Source organism: Oncorhynchus kisutch, linkage group LG24 (assembly GCF_002021735.2).
Source record: "Oncorhynchus kisutch isolate 150728-3 linkage group LG24, Okis_V2, whole genome shotgun sequence".
Classification (NCBI taxonomy): Eukaryota; Metazoa; Chordata; class Actinopteri; order Salmoniformes; family Salmonidae; genus Oncorhynchus; species Oncorhynchus kisutch.
In genome coordinates this window covers 3,197,461-3,219,583 of record NC_034197.2, presented here as the reverse complement: position 1 = coordinate 3,219,583, position 22,123 = coordinate 3,197,461, and the positions used below count along the sequence as shown (strand labels likewise).

Genomic DNA, 22,123 nt, shown 5'->3' with positions numbered 1-22,123 from the left:
TGTCTAACGCAGCATTAAAATATATATAATATAATATAAATATATATCTATATATATCATAGCAGAACCGTATTATAAGTGTTGCTCTCCACTTTTGAAATCAGTGGAATAAGAGTATGGAGTTTAGGGGATGGAGAAAACACCTGTCTCCGGATTACATCTTCAAACTAAGGGCAACCATTTGTATTTTTAGCTATTATGGATCCCCATTAGCTGCCAAAGCAGCAGCTACTCTTCATGGGGTTCAGTGAAATGAAGGCATCCGTGACAGGGAGAAGCGTTTATCCATGGTGTATATGGGCAAGATAGTCTAGGTAGCTACATTTTCAAATATTACACGTTTCTAATTTTGACAGAAAGTAATTTTTATTTCAAGTTTAAAGTGGCTGGCTCGCTAGCTAATGTTACGTGTATGATCTGTGTAGTAATATTATTTGTATATCTCAGAGCTATTTGCTTTGCTAGTTATAGCCTAATTTTAGCTAGTTACAATTGAACCTGGTTGTTTAGCTAACTGCAGATTCATGCAGGGTAGTAACGTCATAGTAACATACATTTCTTAACAAAAAAATACTCCACTATGCAAGTAACCATTGCAATAGAATGTCACTGAGACAACTGTTGATAGACGTAGCTGGTAAATTCGTTCTGGCTATCTACTCCTATTTCAGAGCACTCTCGTCTGTGTGTGCCAGAGAGCAGAATAACTGACAAATTTACAAACGCTCAACATCTGAATATGGCCGATGTCAGTAAACGTTGGCAAAAAAGCATAAATTGTTGCCAGCAGCACAGTTGCAGTCACCAACACTGGATAACATGAAAACAGCCTAACCAGCTCTGCTAGGGTGAGTAAAATGGTCAGTGAGCTGTTCTCTCATTTGTGTCTGGAAGTAGCTAGCATGCTAGCCAACATTTGCCAGTTAGCTTGGGTGCTTGACTACTAATGTTAGGACAGAATGCTTGGATCAACCCTTAAAGAGATGGGTGTGGTTAAAGCTTAAGAGGGTGTGAACGATGCTGAATGGGTGTAGACAAAGAAGAGCTCTCCAGTAGGTACAAAAACATTCAAAAGTGAGGTTACAAGTTGATCAACTTCCAAAGCAGAATTGCTTTCCCATTGTTCAACTGTAGTGTATGATTTACCATTTTCTAGCTCTCTACTTTAATCCAAAGTAAAAAACATAATACTGAATTGAGACGGTCAGTCACAAATGTGGAAAAAGTCAAGGGGTGTGAATACTTTTAAAGGTACTATATTCAAATCGGTTCAAGTAAGATAAGTGTCTCAATATCCTTGCCTTTTTGACTTTATGAATACAAAGTCACTTGTTTGTATGTGCATTTTTGGATTACATTTTACACCAAAGTCAAAGGCAGCAGTTTTGTGATCTCAACCATTTTTGTGATGGAAAGGACAGTTCTGTGTGAAGACCTAACGAGGACAAATAAAATCTCCCGGCAATACTGATATGCTATTCTTCATAACCAGTGACCAAAACAATATTGGAATTATGCAACATGCAACAGACGAATGGCCATGTCAACCTATGATGTATTTTGACTTGAAAGCTTACATAGTCTGCTCCTATGGAATATTTCCAGAGACTAATTTGTCAACAGGAACCTCATTTTGATCTCAGCTATCCTTCTTCACACCTAAATGTCCCCTTCATTTCAACAAGAGCAGCATGTTTGCCATCTCGTCACGATCGTATTCTTCCATGATGTGTCCATCAATCTTGAAGGAAAGAGAAAAGATTCATACTTATCAAGCAAAATATAATAAAATAAAAAACAAAATACATTGGGGTAAAAAAGTTTAGTCAGCCACCAATTGTGCAAGTTCTCCCACTTAAAAAGATGAGAGAGGCCTGTAATTTTCATCATAGGTACACTTCAACTATGACAGACAAAATGAGGGGGAAAAAATCCAGAATATCACATTGTAGGATTTTTTATGAATTTATTTCCAAATTGTGGTGGAAAATAAGTATTTGGTCAATAACAAAAGTTTATCTCAATACTTTGTTATATACCCTTTGTTGGCAATGACAGAGGTCAAACGTTTTCTGTAAGTCTTCACAAGGTTTTCGCACACTGTTGCTGGTATTTTGGCCCATTCCTCCATGCAGATCTCCTCTAGAGCAGTGATGTTTTGGGGCTGTTGCTGGGCAACCGGACTTTCAACTCCCTCCAAAGATTTCCTATGGGGTTATGATCTGGAGACTGGCTAGGCCACTCCAGGACCTTGAAATGCTTCTTACGAAGCCACTCCTTCGTTGCCCGGGCGGTGTGTTTGGGATCATTGTGATGCTGAAAGACCCAGCCACATTTCATCTTCAATGCCCTTGCTGATGGAAGGTGGTTTTCACTCAAAATCTCACGATACATGGCCCCATTCATTCTTTCCTTTACACGGATCAGTCGTCCTAGTCCCTTTGCAGAAAAACAGCCCCAAAGCATGATGTTTCCACCCCCATGCTTCACAGTAGGTATGGTGTTTTTTGGATGCAACTCAGCATTCTTTGTCCTCCAAACACGACGAGTTGAGTTTACCAAAAAGTTATATTTTGGTTTCATCTGACCATATGACATTCTCCCAATCTTCTTCTGGATCATCCAAATGCTCTCTAGCAAACTTAAGACGGGCCTGGACATGTACTGGCTTAAGCAGGGGGACACGTCTGGCACTGCAGGATTTGAGTCCCTGGCGGCGTAGTGTGTTACTGATGGTAGGCTTTGTTACTTTGGTCCCAGCGCTCTGCAGGTCATTCACTAGGTCCCCCCGTCAGTGTTCTGCCATGGCCAGCGAAGAGCCCGGATCTCAATCCCATTGAGCACGTCTGGGACCTGTTGGATCGGAGGGTGAGGGCTAGGCACATCCCCCCCAGAAGTGTCCTGGAACTTGTAGCTACCTTGGCGGAAGAGTGGGGTAACATCTCACAGCAAGAACTGGCAAATCTGGTGCAGTCCATGAGGAGGAGATGCACTGCAGTACTTAATGCAGCTGGTATCCACACCAGATACTGACTGTTACTTTTGATTTTGAACCCCCCATTGTTCAGGGACACATTATTCCATGTCTGTGGAACTTGTTCAGTTTATGTCTTGACAGTGAGAGGATGTTTATTTTTTTGCTGAGTTTATTTCACTAAACTTTTGACAGCCCCTCTGCGCACAAATGAAAGGAATAAAGGAGAGGTGGTGATGGAAACGCATGGTGTTGCGATATTCTGTATAGCTAAAGGTAAATTGTCACCCAATTAATTGTGGAAATATAAAAAATTACTAGGCTGTTCAAACTTGCCCTGCACAATCAATGAACCAACTGGCTATATGTTCTCTCCCAGACTTGTGGACAGAAATGTTGAAGCATAGCATCAGGTAACCAGTCCATCCAGTATGCATAATAATATAGTCCACATTCAAAGGGGATTACTCAAATTTTTTACATTTTGTAGTATAGGCTAGACCAATTATGTACCAAAGACATCTTAAATCAGTTTTGTGTTATATGTTTATGCCAAGCGTAATATGTGGTAGGCTATGTATTGTTGGGCTTGGAGTGAGTATGTACAGTGCCTTGCGAAAGTATTCGGCCCCCTTGAACTTTGCGACCTTTTGCCACATTTCAGGCTTCAAACATAAAGATATAAAACTGTATTTTTTTGTGAAGAATCAACAACAAGTGGGACACAATCATGAAGTGGAACGACATTTATTGGATATTTCAAACTTTTTTAACAAATCAAAAACTGAAAAATTGGGCGTGCAAAATTATTCAGCCCCTTTACTTTCAGTGCAGCAAACTCTCTCCAGAAGTTCAGTGAGGATCTCTGAATGATCCAATGTTGACCTAAATGACTAATGATGATAAATACAATCCACCTGTGTGTAATCAAGTCTCCGTATAAATGCACCTGCACTGTGATAGTCTCAGAGGTCCGTTAAAAGCGCAGAGAGCATCATGAAGAACAAGGAACACACCAGGCAGGTCCGAGATACTGTTGTGAAGAAGTTTAAAGCCGGATTTGGATACAAAAAGATTTCCCAAGCTTTAAACATCCCAAGGAGCACTGTGCAAGCGATAATATTGAAATGGAAGGAGTATCAGACCACTGCAAATCTACCAAGACCTGGCCGTCCCTCTAAACTTTCAGCTCACACAAGGAGAAGACTGATCAGAGATGCAGCCAAGAGGCCCATGATCACTCTGGATGAACTGCAGAGATCTACAGCTGAGGTGGGAGACTCTGTCCATAGGACAACAATCAGTCGTATATTGCACAAATCTGGCCTTTATGGAAGAGTGGCAAGAAGAAAGCCATTTCTTAAAGATATCCATAAAAAGTGTTGTTTAAAGTTTGCCACAAGCCACCTGGGAGACACACCAAACATGTGGATGAAGGTGCTCTGGTCAGATTAAACCAAAATTGAACTTTTTGGCAACAATGCAAAACGGTATGTTTGGCGTAAAAGCAACACAGCTCATCACCCTGACCACACCATCCCCACTGTCAAACATGGTGGTGGCAGCATCATGGTTTGGGCCTGCTTTTCTTCAGCAGGGACAGGGAAGATGGTTAAAATTGATGGGAGGATGGATGGAGCCAAATACAGGACCATTCTGGAAGAAAACCTGATGGAGTCTGCAAAAGACCTGAGACTGGGATGGAGATTTGTCTTCCAACAAGACAATGATCCAAAACATAAAGCAAAATCTACAATGGAATGGTTCAAAAATAAACATATCCAGGTGTTAGAATGGCCAAGTCAAAGTCCAGACCTGAATCCAATCGAGAATCTGTGGAAAGAACTGAAAACTGCGGTTCACAAATGCTCTCCTCACTGAGCTCGAGCTGTTTTGCAAGGAGGAATGGGAAAAAATTTCAGTCTCTCGATGTGCAAAACTGATAGAGACATACCCCAAGCGACTTACAGCTGTAATCGCAGCAAAAGGTGGCGCTACAAAGTATTAACTTAAGGAATAATTTTGCACGCCCAATTTTTCAGTTTTTGATTTGTTAAAAACGTTTGAAATATCCAATAAATGTCGTTCCACTTCATGATTGTGTCCCACTTGTTGTTGATTCTTCACAAAAAAATACAGTTTTATATCTTTATGTTTGAAGCCTGAAATGTGGCAAAAGGTCGCAAAGTTCAAGGGGGCCGAATACTTTCGCAAGGCACTGTATATGCATAAACTCTAATATGCATATGGAGTTTTGAAATAACCGTCACCTTAGAAAGCTGTCCATTTCATTGTATTAGGCTTTGAAACATCCACATGTTTTACAATCAGGTTCAACCTGCTGTTGAACTTTTCTTCCAATTCATCATCACAGTGAGCTGAGTTCTACTAGGATATGTTTGGCAGCGTGAGTGAAGGAGGCTTTGTTGTGAAATAGAAAGCCGATTCTAGATTTGATTTTGGATTGGAGATGTTTGATATGAGTCTGGGAGGAGAGTTTACAGTCTAGCCAGACACCTAGGTATAGTTGTCCACGTATTCTAGATCAGAACCGTCCAGAGTAGTGATGCTAGTCGGGCGGGCGAGTGCGGTCAACGAACGGTTGAAAAGCATGTATTTGGTTTTGCTAGTGTTTAAGAGCAGTTGGAGGCCACGGAAGGAGTGTTGTATGGCATTGAAGCTCATCTGGAGGTTAGTTAACACAGTGTCCAAAGAAGGGCCAGATGTATACAGAATGGTGTCGTCTGCATAGAGGTGGATCGTTGATATATTCAGAGAAAAGTGTCGGCCCGAGAATTGAACACTGTGGTACCCCCATAGAGACTGCCAGAAGTCCAGACAACAGGCCCTCCGATTTTACACACTGAACACTGTCTGTGAAGTAGTTGCTGAACCAGGCGAGGCAGTCATATGAGAAACCAAGGCTATTGAGTCTGCCAATAAGAATACGGTGATTGACAGAGTCGAAAGCCTTGGCCAGGTCGATGAAGACCGCGGACCCATAACGGATGCAGGCAATGAGGCAGAGATCGCTGAGATCCTGGTTGACCATCAGACCATCTCTGGAGACCTTCTCCCATTCCTCACTTCCCTCATCCCTGACCACTGGCTGCATCCCCTCAGACTTCAAAATGCCAGAGTCGCTCTGCTCCTCAAGAAACCATTCAACCGACTCATTTGACTCCAAAACCTAGACCTCTATCCTTTCTTTCTTTTCAAAACTCTTGAGCGTGCTGTCGCTGATCAACTCTCTTGTTATCTCTCTCAGAATGAGCTTCTAGACCCTAACCAGTCAGGCTTCAAGACGGGTCACTCAACCGAGACTGCTCTTCTGTGTCACAGAGGCAATCTGTACTGACTGACAAAGCTGACTCTCCCTCCTCCTAGATCTATCAGCTGCCTTCAACATCGTGAACCATCAGATCTTCCTCTCCACCCTCTCAGGGCTGAGCGTCTCAGACCTTGACGTGACCCTGGACAACACCCTGTCGTTCTCCTCAAACATCAAAGCAGTGACTCGTTCCTGCACGCTGTTCTGCCACCTCTGGTGTATTGGCCCCTCCCGCTCAGCCTTGCCAAGCTCTTCTCTGTCCTGTCACCCCAATGGTGGAACCAGCTTCCCCCTGAAGCTAGGAGTCCCTGCCCATCTTCCGAAAGCACCTGAAACTTTACCTCTTCAAAGAGTATATTAAATAATCCTCCTCCTTACCTCGACCTCAAATACAAAAAAAATATTCTGAACCAACACTTGCACTTGACCACCCCCTATACCTGTAAAAAGGGGTTTTCCCACCAAGCTTACTGTAAGTCACTCTGGATAAGAGCGTCTACTAAATGTAAAAAAATATTTATACGCATTTCATTGATTTGATAGTCTATACCATGTATTTGCTTAAAAATGAATTAGCTAGATAAATTAATATTGCCAAGTACTACTGCTAGCTAGTTAGCATTAGCTAATCCTTGCTTCACTTCCCAATAATAAAACTGTCTAAACAGTAAATGACGGTAGTTAAGCCAAAAAGGTTGATACACCACTTTCCTTTCTATTACTGTTTTCTGCAGGCACATGCTAGCTTTGTGAACAATCATTGTAGTCTCAACCTCTTAACCTTCTCATCTCCAGAAAATAAATACAATTGGATCAATGAGTTACTAATTAAATTAGTTAAACAGATGAACACTGTTACCACTTCTGTGAACAATAAAATGTTGGCTCATGTGTTGTAACTCAGTAAAATGTAAAAAATTGTTGCATGTTGTGTTTAGAATTTTTGCTCAGTGTAGAACAAAAATAATTAATATTTTAGCAATTTTGTAATTTCGCTCTTGTCCAGAGCGAATTACAGGAGCAATTATGCTTAAGTGCCTTGCTCAAGGGCATAGACAGATTTTTCATCTAATCGCCTCGAGAATTCGAACCAGCGACCTATCAGTTACCCGCCCAACGCTCTTAAACGCATGGCTCCTCCAAAGCATGCACGTTTTTGTAGTGCGGGGGCTCCGGTAGTCTGGAGTTGAAAACATTTATACTTTTTTAAACAGAAAAAAAACCTGGATGTGTTCACAGCCTTACCCACAGTTGTTAACTGCCATTAGGTCTGCCACCAGCATAAATGGGTACGTCAACACACTCACTGCAATCTGGAGACAGGGGTAGGGAGATAAAAAACGGGAAAATAAGATGGACACAAGTGCTGTAGTTGCAACACCATCAGATAAACAAAGTAAAAGGAGGCTTTTAGAGATAACCTAGGGAAACAAATATTCTAAATATCCTCACCACATTTCAGTTTCAGAAAAATGTGTACAAAGACATGTAGAGGTTGTGCAGCTTAACTTACCCCCATCACAAACTTGGTGTAGCTTCTCACTGCTGGGGCTTGGCTGAACTGCAGAAAAGTGTGAGAGGGAAGCATTTACTAAATAATTGTGTTAGGATATCATTTTCTTGCACAAAACACTGTTTTCCAACACATGATCTCTTCTGATGACTGGCTCTGGGGCATCTGCCCTGATCTGTTAGATATTGAACCGGTGTTGAGAGATCAGATGCAAACTGGCTACCCAGTCATCACTGGATTTACCAGATCCTCCAGCCCAGTGTTGAACTGCCAAGTATAAACCCCTACCCTGTACCCCATCGTCATTGGGTTTACCAGACCCTGCCTCAGACTGATCCAAGGGAGGCCTTGAACCATGGACCATCACCCTCCAGTACCAACCTCATACTTATTGTGCATATGTGCACATTCATTTTAAATAGAATAGCATGACGATCTTAGAGATCATGTGCTGGAAAACAGTATTTTCATGACGGAACACTGTAGATAACCAACATAAGTAAAGATCATCAAGGACAACAACCACCCGAGCCACTGCCTGTTCACCCCGCTATCATCCAGAAGGCGAGCTCAGTACAGGTGCATCAAAGCTGGGACCGAGAAACTGAAAAACAGCTTCTATCTCAAGGCCATCAGACTGTTAAACAGCCACCACTAACATTGAGTGGCTGCTGCCAACACACTGACTCAACTCCAGTCACTTTAATAATGGGAATTGATGAGAAATAATGTAAAATATATCACTAGCCACTTTAAACAATGCTACCTAATATAATGTTTACATACCCTACATTATTCATCTCATATGTACAGTGCCTTGCGAAAGTATGCGGCCCCCTTGAACTTTGCGACCTTTTGCCACATTTCAGGCTTCAAACATAAAGATATAAAACTGTATTTTTTTGTGATGAATCAACAACAAGTGGGACACAATCATGAAGTGGAACGACATTTATTGGATATTTCAAACTTTTTTAACAAATCAAAAACTGAAAAGTTGGGCGTGTAAAATTATTCAGCCCCTTTACTTTCAGTGCAGCAAACTCTCTCCAGAAGTTCAGTGAGGATCTCTGAATGATCCAATGTTGACCTAAATGACTAATGATGATAAATACAATCCACCTGTGTGTAATCAAGTCTCCGTATAAATGCACCTGCACTGTGATAGTCTCAGAGGTCCGTTAAAAGCGCAGAGAGCATCATGAAGAACAAGGAACACACCAGGCAGGCAGGTCCGAGATACTGTTGTGAAGAAGTTTAAAGCCGGATTTGGATACAAAAAGATTTCCCAAGCTTTAAACATCCCAAGGAGCACTGTGCAAGCGATAATATTGAAATGGAAGGAGTATCAGACCACTGCAAATCTACCAAGACCTGGCCGTCCCTCTAAACTTTCAGCTCATACAAGGAGAAGACTGATCAGAGATGCAGCCAAGAGGCCCATGATCACTCTGGATGAACTGCAGAGATCTACAGCTGAGGTGGGAGACTCTGTCCATAGGACAACAATCAGTCGTATATTGCACAAATCTGGCCTTTATGGAAGAGTGGCAAGAAGAAAGCCATTTCTTAAAGATATCCATAAAAAGTGTTGTTTAAAGTTTGCCACAAGCCACCTGGGAGACACACCAAACATGTGGAAGAAGGTGCTCTGGTCAGATGAAACCAAAATTGAACTTTTTGGCAACAATGCAAAACATTATGTTTGGCGTAAAAGCAACACAGCTCATCACCCTGACCACACCATCCCCACTGTCAAACATGGTGGTGGCAGCATCATGGTTTGGGCCTGCTTTTCTTCAGCAGGGACAGGGAATCAAATCAAATCAAATTTATTTATATAGCCCTTCGTACATCAGCTGATATCTCAAAGTGCTGTACAGAAACCCAGCCTAAAACCCCAAACAGCAAGCAATGCAGGTGGAGAAGCACGGTGGCTAGGAAAAACTCCCTAGAAAGGCCAATACCTAGGAAGAAACCTAGAGAGGAACCAGGCTATGTGGGGTGGCCAGTCCTCTTCTGGCTGTGCCGGGTGGAGATTATAACAGAACATGGTCAAGATGTTCAATGTTCATAAATGACCAGCATGGTCGAATAATAATAAGGCAGAACAGAACAGAACAGGGAAGAGGGTTAAAATTGATGGGAAGATGGATGGAGCCAAATACAGGACCATTCTGGAAGAAAACCTGATGGAGTCTGCAAAAGACCTGAGACTGGGACGGAGATTTGTCTTCCAACAAGACAATGATCCAAAACATAAAGCAAAATCTACAATGGAATGGTTCAAAAATAAACATATCCAGGTGTCCAATCGAGAATCTGTGGAAAGAACTGAAAACTGCTGTTCACAAATGCTCTCCATCCAACCTCACTGAGCTCGAGCTGTTTTGCAAGGAGGAATGGGAAAACATTTCAGTCTCTCGATGTGCAAAACTGATAGAGACATACCCCAAGCGACATACAGCTGTAATCGCAGCAAAAGGTGGCGCTACAAAGTATTAACTTTAGGGGGCTGAATAATTTTGCACGCCCAATTTTTCTCTTTTTGATTTGTTAAAAAAGTTTGAAATATCCAATAAATGTCGTTCCACTTCATGATTGTGTCCCACTTGTTGTTGATTCTTCACAAAAAAATACAGTTTTATATCTTTATGTTTGAAGCCTGAAATGTGGCAAAAGGTCGCAAAGTTCAAGGGGGCCGAATACTTTCGCAAGGCACTGTATACGTATATACTGTACTCTATATCATCTACTGCATCTTTACTGCATCTTTATGTAATACATGTATCACTAGCCACTTTAACTATGCCACTATGCCACTGTACTCAATACCATCTACTGTATCTTGCCTATGCCGCTCTGTACCATCACTCATTCATATATCTTGAGTCAAGTCCAAGATGGCGTAGCAGTAAGTCGTCCTGTCGTGTCGTGTCCCTGTATATTTTGTTTATATTTTGTTTATTTTTCGTTTTTTTTACATATTTTTCGTTTTTTACATAGCTATCCCTTTAAAAACATTTTGCTAAACCTAAGCTTCCAAATACGCTGGATCTTCACAACTAGCTATCTAGCTAAACCGCAACCCTGGACGATTACCCCTGGCTAGCGTTTCCACCCACTTAGCTTGAAGCTAGCCCGGCCTGCGCTACCACCGTAGCATACTCCTGAGCTACAATACCCGGGCCCACGACCGGTCTATCGATGTCACCGCATGAAGAGGAATAAACAGACTCACCCCATCGCGACGTCCCCCAAAGGCTAACTCTCTAGCCCTCGCTATCTCCCTGCTTGCTAATTCGGCCTGCTAACTGCTAGCTTGTCCAGCTCCGGTCCGCTAACTGCTACCTTGTCTAGCCCGGGCCTACAAACTGTTAGCTTGTTAGCGCAGGCCTGCTAACCGCCTGAATCGCCGCGTCCCAAACGCCCACCGGACCCATATTTACTTTCTATCTCTTTTGACTTTTAATTTGTTTATACCTTCCGGAAACCTGCCTCACCCAATGTGATACGGAATCGCTATTATTTTTTATTTATTTTTAGAACACACTCAAGAACCTCCAGAAGCTAACCAGCTAACTAGCTACAAGCTATTTAGTCATTGTTCGTTTTTTTTAACCTGGATAACACTCGCCAGTCCAGCTTCCCTTCCCCATCCACCGCTGCCCCCTGGACACTGATCTCTTGGCTACATAGCTGATGCACGCTGGACTGTCCATAAATCACGGTAATCCATTCTGCTTGTTTGTTTTATCTGTTGGCCCCGTTGCCTAGTCTACGCCATTTTACCTGCTGTTGTTGTGCTAGCTGATTAGCTGTTGTCTCACCTACTGTTTTAGCTAGCTTTCCCAATTCAACACCTGTGATTACTGTATGCCTCGCTGTATGTCTCTCTCAAATGTCAATATGCCTTGTATACTGTTGTTCAGGTTAGTTATCATTGTTTTAGTTCACAATGGAGCCCCTAGTTCCACTCTTCATACCCCTGATAACTCCTTTGTCCCACCTCCCACACATGCGGTGACCTCACCCATTACTACCAGCATGTCCAGAGATACAACCTCTCTCATCATCACCCAGTGCCTGGGCTTACCTCCGCTGTACCCGCACCCCACCATACCCCTGTCTGCGCATTATGCCCTGAATATATTCTACCATGCCCAGAAACCTGCTCCTCTTATTCTCTGTCCCCAACGCTCTAGGCGACCAGTTTTGATAGCCTTTAGCCGCACCCTCATACTACTCCTTCTCTGTTCCGCGGGTGATGTGGAGGTAAACCCAGGCCCTGCATGTCCCCAGGCACCCTCATTTGTTGACTTCTGTGTTCGAAAAAGCCTTGGTTTCATGCATGTCAACATCAGAAGCCTCCTCCCTAAGTTTGTCTTACTCACTGCTTTAGCACACTCTGCTAACCCTGATGTCCTTGCTGTGTCTGAATCCTGGCTCAGGAAGGCCACCAAAAATTCAGAGATTTCCATACCCAACTATAACATCTTCCGTCAAGATAGAACTGCCAAAGGGGGAGGAGTTGCAGTTTACTGCAGAGATGGCCTGCAAAGTAATGTCATACTTTCCAGGTCCATACCCAAACAGTTCGAACTACTAATTTTGAAAATTACTCTCTCCAGAAATAAGTCTCTCACGGTTGCCGCCTGCTACCGACCCCCCTCAGCTCCCAGCTGTGCCCTGGACACCATTTGTGAATTGATCGCCCCCCATCTAGCTTCAGAGTTTGTTCTGTTAGGTGACCTAAACTGGGATATGCTTAACACCCCGCCAGTCCTACAATCTAAGCTAGATGCCCTCAATCTCACACAAATCATCAAGGAACCCACCAGGTACAACCCTAACTCTGTAAACAAGGGCACCCTCATAGACGTCATCCTGACCAACTGGCCCTCCAAATACACCTCCGCTGTCTTCAACCAGGATCTCAGCGATCACTGCCTCATTGCCTGTATCCGCTACGGAGCCGCAGTCAAACGACCACCCCTCATCACTGTCAAACGCTCCCTAAAACACTTCTGTGAGCAGGCCTTTCTAATCGACCTGGCCCGGGTATCCTGGAAGGACATTGACCTCATCCCGTCAGTTGAGGATGCCTGGTCATTCTTTAAAAGTAACTTCCTCACCATTTTAGATAAGCATGCTCCGTTCAAAAAATGCAGAACTAAGAACAGATACAGCCCTTGGTTCACCCCAGACCTGACTGCCCTCGACCAGCACAAAAACATCCTGTGGCGGACTGCAATGGCATCGAATAGTCCCCGTGATATGCAACTGTTCAGGGAAGTCCGGAACCAATACACGCAGTCAGTCAGGAAAGCTAAGGCCAGCTTCTTCAGGCAGAAGTTTGCATCCTGTAGCTCCAACTCCAAAAAGTTCTGGGACACTGTGAAGTCCATGGAGAACAAGAGCACCTCCTCCCAGCTGCCCACTGCACTGAGGCTAGGTAACACGGTCACCACTGATAAATCCATGATTATCGAAAACTTCAATAAGCATTTCTCAACGGCTGGCCATGCCTTCCGCCTGGCTACTTCAACCTCGGCCAACAGCTCCGCCCCCCCCGCAGCTCCTCGCCCAAGCCTCTCCAGGTTCTCCTTTACCCAAATCCAGATAGCAGATGTTCTGAAAGAGCTGCAAAACCTGGACCCGTACAAATCAGCTGGGCTTGACAATCTGGACCTTCTATTTCTGAAACTATCTGCCACCATTGTCGCAACCCCTATTACCAGCCTGTTCAACCTCTCTTTCATATCGTCTGAGATCCCCAAGGATTGGAAAGCTGCCGCAGTCATCCCCCTGTTCAAAGGGGGAGACACCCTGGACCCAAACTGTTACAGACCTATATCCATCCTGCCCTGCCTATCTAAGGTCTTCGAAAGCCAAGTCAACAAACAGGTCACTGACCATCTCGAATCCCACCGTACCTTCTCCGCTGTGCAATCTGGTTTCCGAGCCGGTCATGGGTGCACCTCAGCCACACTCAAGGTACTAAACGACATCATAACCGCCATCGATAAAAGACAGTACTGTGCAGCCGTCTTCATCGACCTCGCCAAGGCTTTCGACTCTGTCAATCACCATATTCTTATCGGCAGACTCAGTAGCCTCGGTTTTTCGGATGACTGCCTTGCCTGGTTCACCAATTACTTTGCAGACAGAGTTCAGTGTGTCAAATCGGAGGGCATGCTGTCCGGTCCTCTGGCAGTCTCTATGGGGGTGCCACAGGGTTCAATTCTCGGGCCGACTCTTTTCTCTGTGTATATCAATGATGTTGCTCTTGCTGCGGGCGATTCCCTGATCCACCTCTACGCAGACGACACCATTCTATATACTTTCGGCCCGTCTTTGGACACTGTGCTATCTAACCTCCAAACAAGCTTCAATGCCATACAACACTCCTTCCGTGGCCTCCAACTGCTCTTAAACGCTAGTAAAACCAAATGCATGCTTTTCAACCGGTCGCTGCCTGCACCTGCATGCCCGACTAGCATCACCACCCTGGATGGTTCCGACCTAGAATATGTGGACGTCTATAAGTACCTAGGTGTCTGGCTAGACTGCAAACTCTCCTTCCAGACTCATATCAAACATCTCCAATCGAAAATCAAATCAAGAGTCGGCTTTCTATTCCGCAACAAAGCCTCCTTCACTCAAGCCGCCAAGCTTACCCTAGTAAAACTGACTATCCTACCGATCCTCGACTTCGGCGATGTCATCTACAAAATGGCTTCCAACACTCTACTCAGCAAACTGGATGCAGTCTATCACAGTGCCATCCGTTTTGTCACTAAAGCACCTTATACTACCCACCACTGCGACTTGTATGCTCTAGTCGGCTGGCCCTCGCTACATATTCGTCGCCAGACCCACTGGCTCCAGGTCATCTACAAGTCTATGCTAGGTAAAGCTCCGCCTTATCTCAGCTCACTGGTCACGATAGCAACACCCATCCGTAGCACGCGCTCCAGCAGGTGTATCTCACTGATCATCCCTAAAGCCAACACCTCATTTGGCCGCCTTTCGTTCCAGTACTCTGCTGCCTGTGACTGGAACGAATTGCAAAAATCGCTGAAGTTGGAGACTTTTATCTCCCTCACCAACTTCAAACATCAGCTATCTGAGCAGCTAACCGATCGCTGCAGCTGTACATAGTCTATTGGTAAATAGCCCACCCTTTTCACCTACCTCATCCCCGTACTGTTTCTATTTATTTACTTTTCTGCTCTTCTGCACACCAATATCTCTACCTGTACATGACCATCTGATCTTTTATCACTCCAGTGTTAATCTGCAAAATTGTAATTATTTGCCTACCTCCTCATGCCTTTTGCACACATTGTATATAGACCCCCCCTTCGTTTTCTACTGTGTTATTGACTTGTTAATTGTTTACTCCATGTGTAACTCTTTGTTGTATGCTCACACTGCTATGCTTTATCTTGGCCAGGTCGCAGTTGCAAATGAGAACTTGTTCTCAACTAGCCTACCTGGTTAAATAAAGGTGAAATAAATAAAAAATCTTTATGTACATATTCTTTATCCCCTTACACTTGTGTCTATAAGGTAGTAGTTTTGGAATTGTTAGCTTGATTACTTGTTGATTATTACTGCATTGTCGGAACTAGAAGCACAAGCATTTCGCTACACTCGCATTAACATCTGCTAACCATGTGTATGTGACAAATAAAATTTGAAGTGTTTAACGTGATTTTTGAATGACTACCTACCTCATCTCTGGTGCTCTCTAGCTAAACCCACTTCCTGTTGAACGCGGACCAGCTCTGTTTGTTGTTTTGGAAAGTTTTGAAAGTCTCTGAAAAAGTGTTCTATTGAAAAAGCTTGGTAACTAGCTAGCAACCTTTTGAGTTTGGATCCCATGACGCGGTTGGCATCAGTTGCTGGGACCGCTGCTATCTGTCCAGGGATCCTGCCAAACATGGGTCTGAGGAGCTGCTTGGCATAGCAGCTAGCCTAGCTGCCTATCAAGCTAGCTGGGTTTTCTTGAGGGCTTGAGCACAGACCACGACGCAGTTAGCCCCTGTGGCTGGGACAGCAGATTGTCCTGGGCTTGTGGCGGTCTAGATCTATGCTGTTTGTTTCTGTTTCCATCTTCCCTGCAACCTGCCCTGACTGGAACTGCGAGGAGTAACAGCGTAGCTTACGTTGGTAACATGACCAAAGCCGGTGGTACCGTTGAGGACAGTGGTGTCTCTTTACTACAGGTGAAGGTTATTTTAAACAACAACAAAAAATAATTCTATATGCAGTTGTTACAACAATAAAATAGATTCAAGTGTTGTGTGAAAATACTGGTGGAGTCAACTAATAAAACAAATGGATGACCTGACCAGAGGTCCAGGACCTGAAGAACAGTTTGCAGTTCCCCCAGGGTCAGCTCATTAAGTTTAAACAGGAGAACGGCAAGAAGACAGTGATCTGTAAGTCATTGAGGGAGGACATCAGTTCTATATGTGAATCCATGACAACAATGACAGAGAAATCAGATTATCTCGAGGGACAATCGAAGAGGAACAAGATTGTTGTGGACGGAATTGCAGCGTCTGAGGACAAAGTGAGGGAAATGATCTTGGAGAAACTGAAGATGGACCACAGGAAGATTGAGGTGGAGTGCACCCACGGGACAGGAAAACCCACCAACGGCCCTAGTGACAGGCCCAGGCAGATAGTGGTCAAGTTACTGAGGTTTAAGGACAAGGTAGCTGTTCTGGAAAGAGCCAAGAACTTGATAGGAACCGACATCTTCCTCAACGAGGAATATCCTGAAGCTGTGCGCTAGAAGAGGAAAGAACTGATCCCCACCATGAAAGCTGCCAGAGTGTGTGGGGACATTGCTTACATCCACTATGACAGGCTCATTGTCCACCCTCCCTCCCAGAAGCCTGGAAGGGATGAGAGAGCCAAGCCTGTGCGTTCGTAGCTTCAGCACACACACACCAACTGATTAACGGACTGCTGAATATTAGTTTTTTTTCTCTTGCTTTGTTTGCCATTTTCCAAGTTTAGTCTATCTCTTATAAGCTACCCAGGAAAGGGCAGGAAATGGCCCATATTAATATATGTAGCCTTAGAAACAAGGTTCATGAAATCAATAACTTGTTAATATCAGATAACATTCATATATTAGCTATTTCTGAGACTCCTCATTTGATGATACAGAATTAGCAATACAAGGATATAACATCTATAGAAGAGAGAGGAATGCTTATGGGGGAGGTGTTGCTGTATATATTTATATATTATGAGCCATTTCCCTGTAACACTAAGAGAAGATCTCATGTCAACTGTAATTGAAGTGTTGGGGCAGGTGAACCTGCAATCACATCTAAAGCCTATTATTTTGGGGTGTTGCTATAGGCCACCAAGTGCTAACAGTCAGTATCTAAATAATGTGTTTGAAATACTTGATAGTGTAGCTGATGTAAAAAGAGAGGTCTACTTTCTTGGGGACCTGAATATTCAGAAAACACTTCTCACTGTAACCAGTGCCTGTAATCTGGTTCAGGATATTAATCAACCTACCAGGGTGTTTACAAACACTACAGGAACAAGATCATCCACACATATCAATCACATTTTTACTAGTACTGCAGAACTTTGTTCTAAAGCTGTATCCGTACCCATTGGATGCAGTGTTCACAATACAGTGAATTCAGAAAGTATTCAGACCCCTTGACTTTTCCCACATTTTGTTACGTTACAGCCCTATTCAAAAATGTATTACATTGTTCATCCACCTTAATCTACACACAATACCCCATAATGACAAAGCAAAAACAGGTTTTAATACACTTGTGTAATTTATCAAATAAAATGTAAATATGACATTTACATAAGCATTCAAACCCTTTACTCAGTACTTTGTTAAAGCACCTTTGGCAGCTATTACCCAAGAAGACTCAAGACTGTATGATGCTACAAGCTTGGCACACCTGTATTTGGGGAGTTTCTTGCATTATTCACTGCAGATCAGAAGCTCTGTCAGGGTGGATGGGGAGCATCGCTGCACAGCTATTTTCAGGTCTCTCCAGCGATGTTTTATCAGGTTAAAGTCTGGGCCAGGTTTCTTCCAGACGTGACGGTTGGCATTCAGGCCAAAGAGTTCAATCTTGGTTTCATCAGACCAGAGAATCTTGTTTCTCATGGTCTGCGAGTCCTTTAGGTGCCTTTTGGAAAACTCCAAGTGGGCTGTCATGTTCCTTTTGCTGAGGAGTGGCTTCCATCTGGCCACTCTACCATAAAGGCCGGATTGGTAGAGTGCTGCAGAGATGGTTGTCCTGGAAGGTTCTCCCATCTCCACAGAGGAACTCTGGAGCTCTGTCAGAGAGACCATCGGATTGTTGGTCACATCCCTGACCAAGGCCCTTCTCCCCCAATTGCTAAGTTTGGCCTTGGTGCCAGCTCTAGGAAGGTGATTGGTGGTTCCAAACTTTTTCCATTTAACAATGATGGAGGCCTCTGTGTTCTTGGGGACATTTTTTGGTACCCTTCCCCAGATCTGTGCCTCGACAAAATCCTGTCTCGGCAGTCTACGGACAATTTCTTCGACCTCATGGGTTGAATTTTGCTCTGACATGCACTGTCAACTATGGGACCTTATATAGACAGGTGTGTGCCTTTCCAAATCATATCCAATCAATTGAAATTACCATAGGTGGACTCCAAACAAGTTGTAGAATCATCTCAAGGATGATCAATGGAAACAGGATGCACATGAGCTCAATTTCCAGTCTCATAGCAAAGGCTCTGAATAAGGCATGTTTAAAAAAATAAATTAACATTTCCTAAAAACCTGTCTTCACTTTGTCTTATGGGGTGTGTAGATTGATGAGGGGGAAAAAATATTTAATCAATTTTATGACCGTGTGGAAAAAGTTAAGGGGTCTGAATTATTTACGAAGGCACTGTATATTTCAGTGGAGACGCTAAGGTTTCAAATGACTGGCTTTGTAGCATCTACAGACTCATTGTATATTTCAGTGGAGACGGTAAGGATACAAAGCCAGTCATTTGAAACATTGTTGTAGTGTCTCACAGAAGCCCTCCAATCAAGTTGTAGAAACAACTCAAGAATGATCAATGGAAACAGGATGCACCCTAATACTTAAGTAAATATTTGTTTTTTATTTTGAAAAAGGTCAAGGGGTCTGAATACTTTCCGAAGGCACTGTAGATTCAATGGTTGTAAAGATGGGGGAAGAGGTTTGTCCCTTCTAAAGAGATGCTCTGCTTTTTGACACCACACTCGACAAAGCAAGTCCTGTAATCTCTAGTTTTATCTTATCTTGATTATTGTAAATTCACATGGAAAGACCTAATTAAACTGCAGCCCAGAACAGAGTGACATGGCTAATATTAATAAATGCATGCCAGTCTCTCTTGGCTAAGAGTTGAGAAAAACTGCATCACTTCCTGTTTTTATAAGAAATGAGTGCATGAGCTCCCATCTCATATAGTGCAAGTGAACAGCAAACCTGGGTTCAACAAAACTAGCATTTCCCCTCACGGCACAAGCATTTCCCACCATGTGACCTAGTTGTTGTGTGTATGTACTGACATGTGACCTAGTTGTTGTCTGTATGTACTGACATGTATGTGTAACTGATAGATGCACACAAAATGTACGTACATTTTACAGTCTTTTGTCTGTAATGTTTTTTTTGTTATGTGTCGGACCCCAGTAAGACTAGTTGTCGCCACTGAGGATCCGCCTAATGGGGATCCTAATATATATTTATATATTTTTTGTAAATCAAATCAAAATAAAAAATGTATTTGTCACATACACATGGTTAGCAGATGTTAATGCGAGTGTAGCGAAATGCTTGTGCTTCTAGTTCCGACAATGCAGTAATAACCAACGAGTAATCTAACCTAACAATTCAACGGCTCAGACACAAGAGGTATGTGGCAGGGTCTACAGTCAATCACAGATTACAAAAAGAAAACCAGCCCCGTCACGGACCAGGATGTCTTGCTCTCAGACAGACTAAATAACTTTTTTGCCCGCTTTGAGGACAATACAGTGCCACTGACACGGCCCGCAACCAAAACATGCAGACTCTCCTTCACTGCAGCCGACGTGAGTAAAACATTTAAACGTGTTAACCCTCGCAAGGCTGCAGGCCCAGACGGCATCCCCAGCTGCGCCCTCAGAGCATGCGCAGACCAGCTGGCTAGTGTGTTTACGGACATATTCAATCAATCCTTATCCCAGTCTGCTGTTCCCACATGCTTCAAGAGGGCCTCCATTGTGGTACTATTCCTATGTAACGGGTATCATTAAAGAAAAAGTACAAAGAATACATTGCTGACTCTTTTCTGACTTTAACTATGAAACTCATGTCCAGTGCTGAACCAAGGATGAACTAGAATTTGTTTCCAGGTTTATTTTCCTGTTATTCAAGAGTAGATTATTGTATTCTTCCTGCCCTCATGGGGCTCCGGAGTGCACTGCACTGCATCTCAGTGCTAGAAGCGTCACTACAGACCCTGGTTCGATTCTAGGCTGTATCACAACCGGCCAAAAGGCCCAGCGTCGTCCGGGTTTGGTCGGGGTAGGCCGTCATTGTAAATAAGAACTTGCCTAGTTAAATAAAGGTAAAATAAAAAAATACAAATGGCTTCGTAAAGCATCTACAACTTCAACTGAGATGTGTTGTCTCACTTATGTTATTAAAGTGACCGTTGATCTTAGATCAGTGCTTAGAGGTGTAGGTATCGTGCTTACATTGTCGTCCACGGCGTAGGTGTTGATGAAGTGGGCCAGGAGGTTACAACACCACAGAAAGATGACCTCACCCAGGACATGGGGCACAACCCCCCTGCAAACATAAAGCGTCCAATAAGGGGAAAGGACATCAATACAGTACAGATCAAAACAAAACAATGTCAATGGTTTTGAACCAGGATATTGATTCTTACCTAGGGCCCTATAAAATCACTTTTATTTTTTGTTTGATTACGTAATCTTCCCCCAAAATTCAGTTTTCACCGTTACGTTTTTACAGATTTCAGTGTTTCCAGGTTTTTGCTAAAAAACAAAACATTTGAAGTTCTAAGTCCACAACAATGTTTAAATCACATCAGGAGACTATTTCTGAGGTCTGGGATTTTATTTTGAAATGTTGATTATGGGTGTAGTCACCCTTTAATGCAAGTGAGTACCAGGAAGAGATTGTTGTTTGGTGGTCAGTGCTATCCGGAATACTTGGGATGTCTGTACCCTAGACCCCAATGGAATTATGTTTTTAGAATTGTTTTAAAGTAATACAAAATTAAAGTCTGAAACATCTTGAGTCAATAAGTATTCAATCCCTTTGTTATGGCAAGCCTAAATAAGTTCAGGAGTACAAATTTGCTTAACAATTCACATAATAAGTTGCATGGACTCACTCTGTGTGCAATAATAGCGTTTAACATGATTTTTGTATGGTTACCTCATCTCTGTACCCCACATATAGAATTATCTGTAAGGTCACTCAGTCGAGCAGTGAATTTCAAACACAGATTCAACCACAAAGACCAGGAAGGTTTTCCAATGCCTCGTAAAGGGCAACTTTTGGTAGATGTGTAAAAATAAAAAAGCAGATATTGAATAAATATCCCTTTGAGCATGGTGAAGTTATGAATTACACTTTGATGGTGTATCAACACAACCAGTCACTAGAAAGATACATGTGTCCTTCCTAACTCAGTTGCCGGAGAGGAAGGAAACCGCTCAGGGATTTCACCATGAGGCCAATGGTAACTTTAAAACAGTTACAGAGTGTAATGGCTGTAATAGGAGACAATATTGTAGTTACTCCACAATTATAACCTAAATGACAGAGTGAAAAGAAGGAAGACTGTACAGAGAAATTATCCAAAACATAAAACCTGTTTTCAATAAAGCACTAAAGTAAAACTGCAAAACAATTGGCAAAGAAATTACCTTTATGTCCTGAATACAAAGCGTTATGTTTGGGTAAAAACACAACACATCACTGAGTACCACCCTTCATATTTTCAAGCGTGGTGGTTGCATCATGTTATGGGTATGCTTGTCACTGGCAAGGAGTTTTTTGGGGGGATAAAAACAAAAGGAATAGAGATAAGCACAGACAAAATCCTAGAGGAAAACCTGGTTCAGTCTGCTTTCCAACAGAAACTGGGAGACAAATTCACCTTTCAGCAGAATGTTACTGAGTGGCCTAGATACAGTTTTGACTCAAATTGGCTTGAAAATCTATGGCAAGATGTGAAAATGGTTGTCTAGCAATGATCAACAACCAAC

At 43.0% G+C, this 22,123-nt stretch overlaps 1 protein-coding gene across 1 annotated transcript in view; it reads right to left on the bottom strand.

Annotated features, from left to right (window-relative positions):
• The window catches only part of LOC109869321 (mitochondrial carrier homolog 1), a 38,270-nt gene that overhangs the window by 3,185 nt on the left and 12,962 nt on the right, over positions 1-22,123 (bottom strand). The window contains exons 8-10 of the mRNA XM_020459396.2: positions 20,579-20,672; positions 7,819-7,866; positions 7,551-7,618 (exon numbers count right to left, since the gene is read on the bottom strand). Coding sequence (XP_020314985.1) covers positions 7,551-7,618; positions 7,819-7,866; positions 20,579-20,672 — 210 coding nt within the window. The remainder of the gene's footprint in view (positions 1-7,550; positions 7,619-7,818; positions 7,867-20,578; positions 20,673-22,123) is intronic.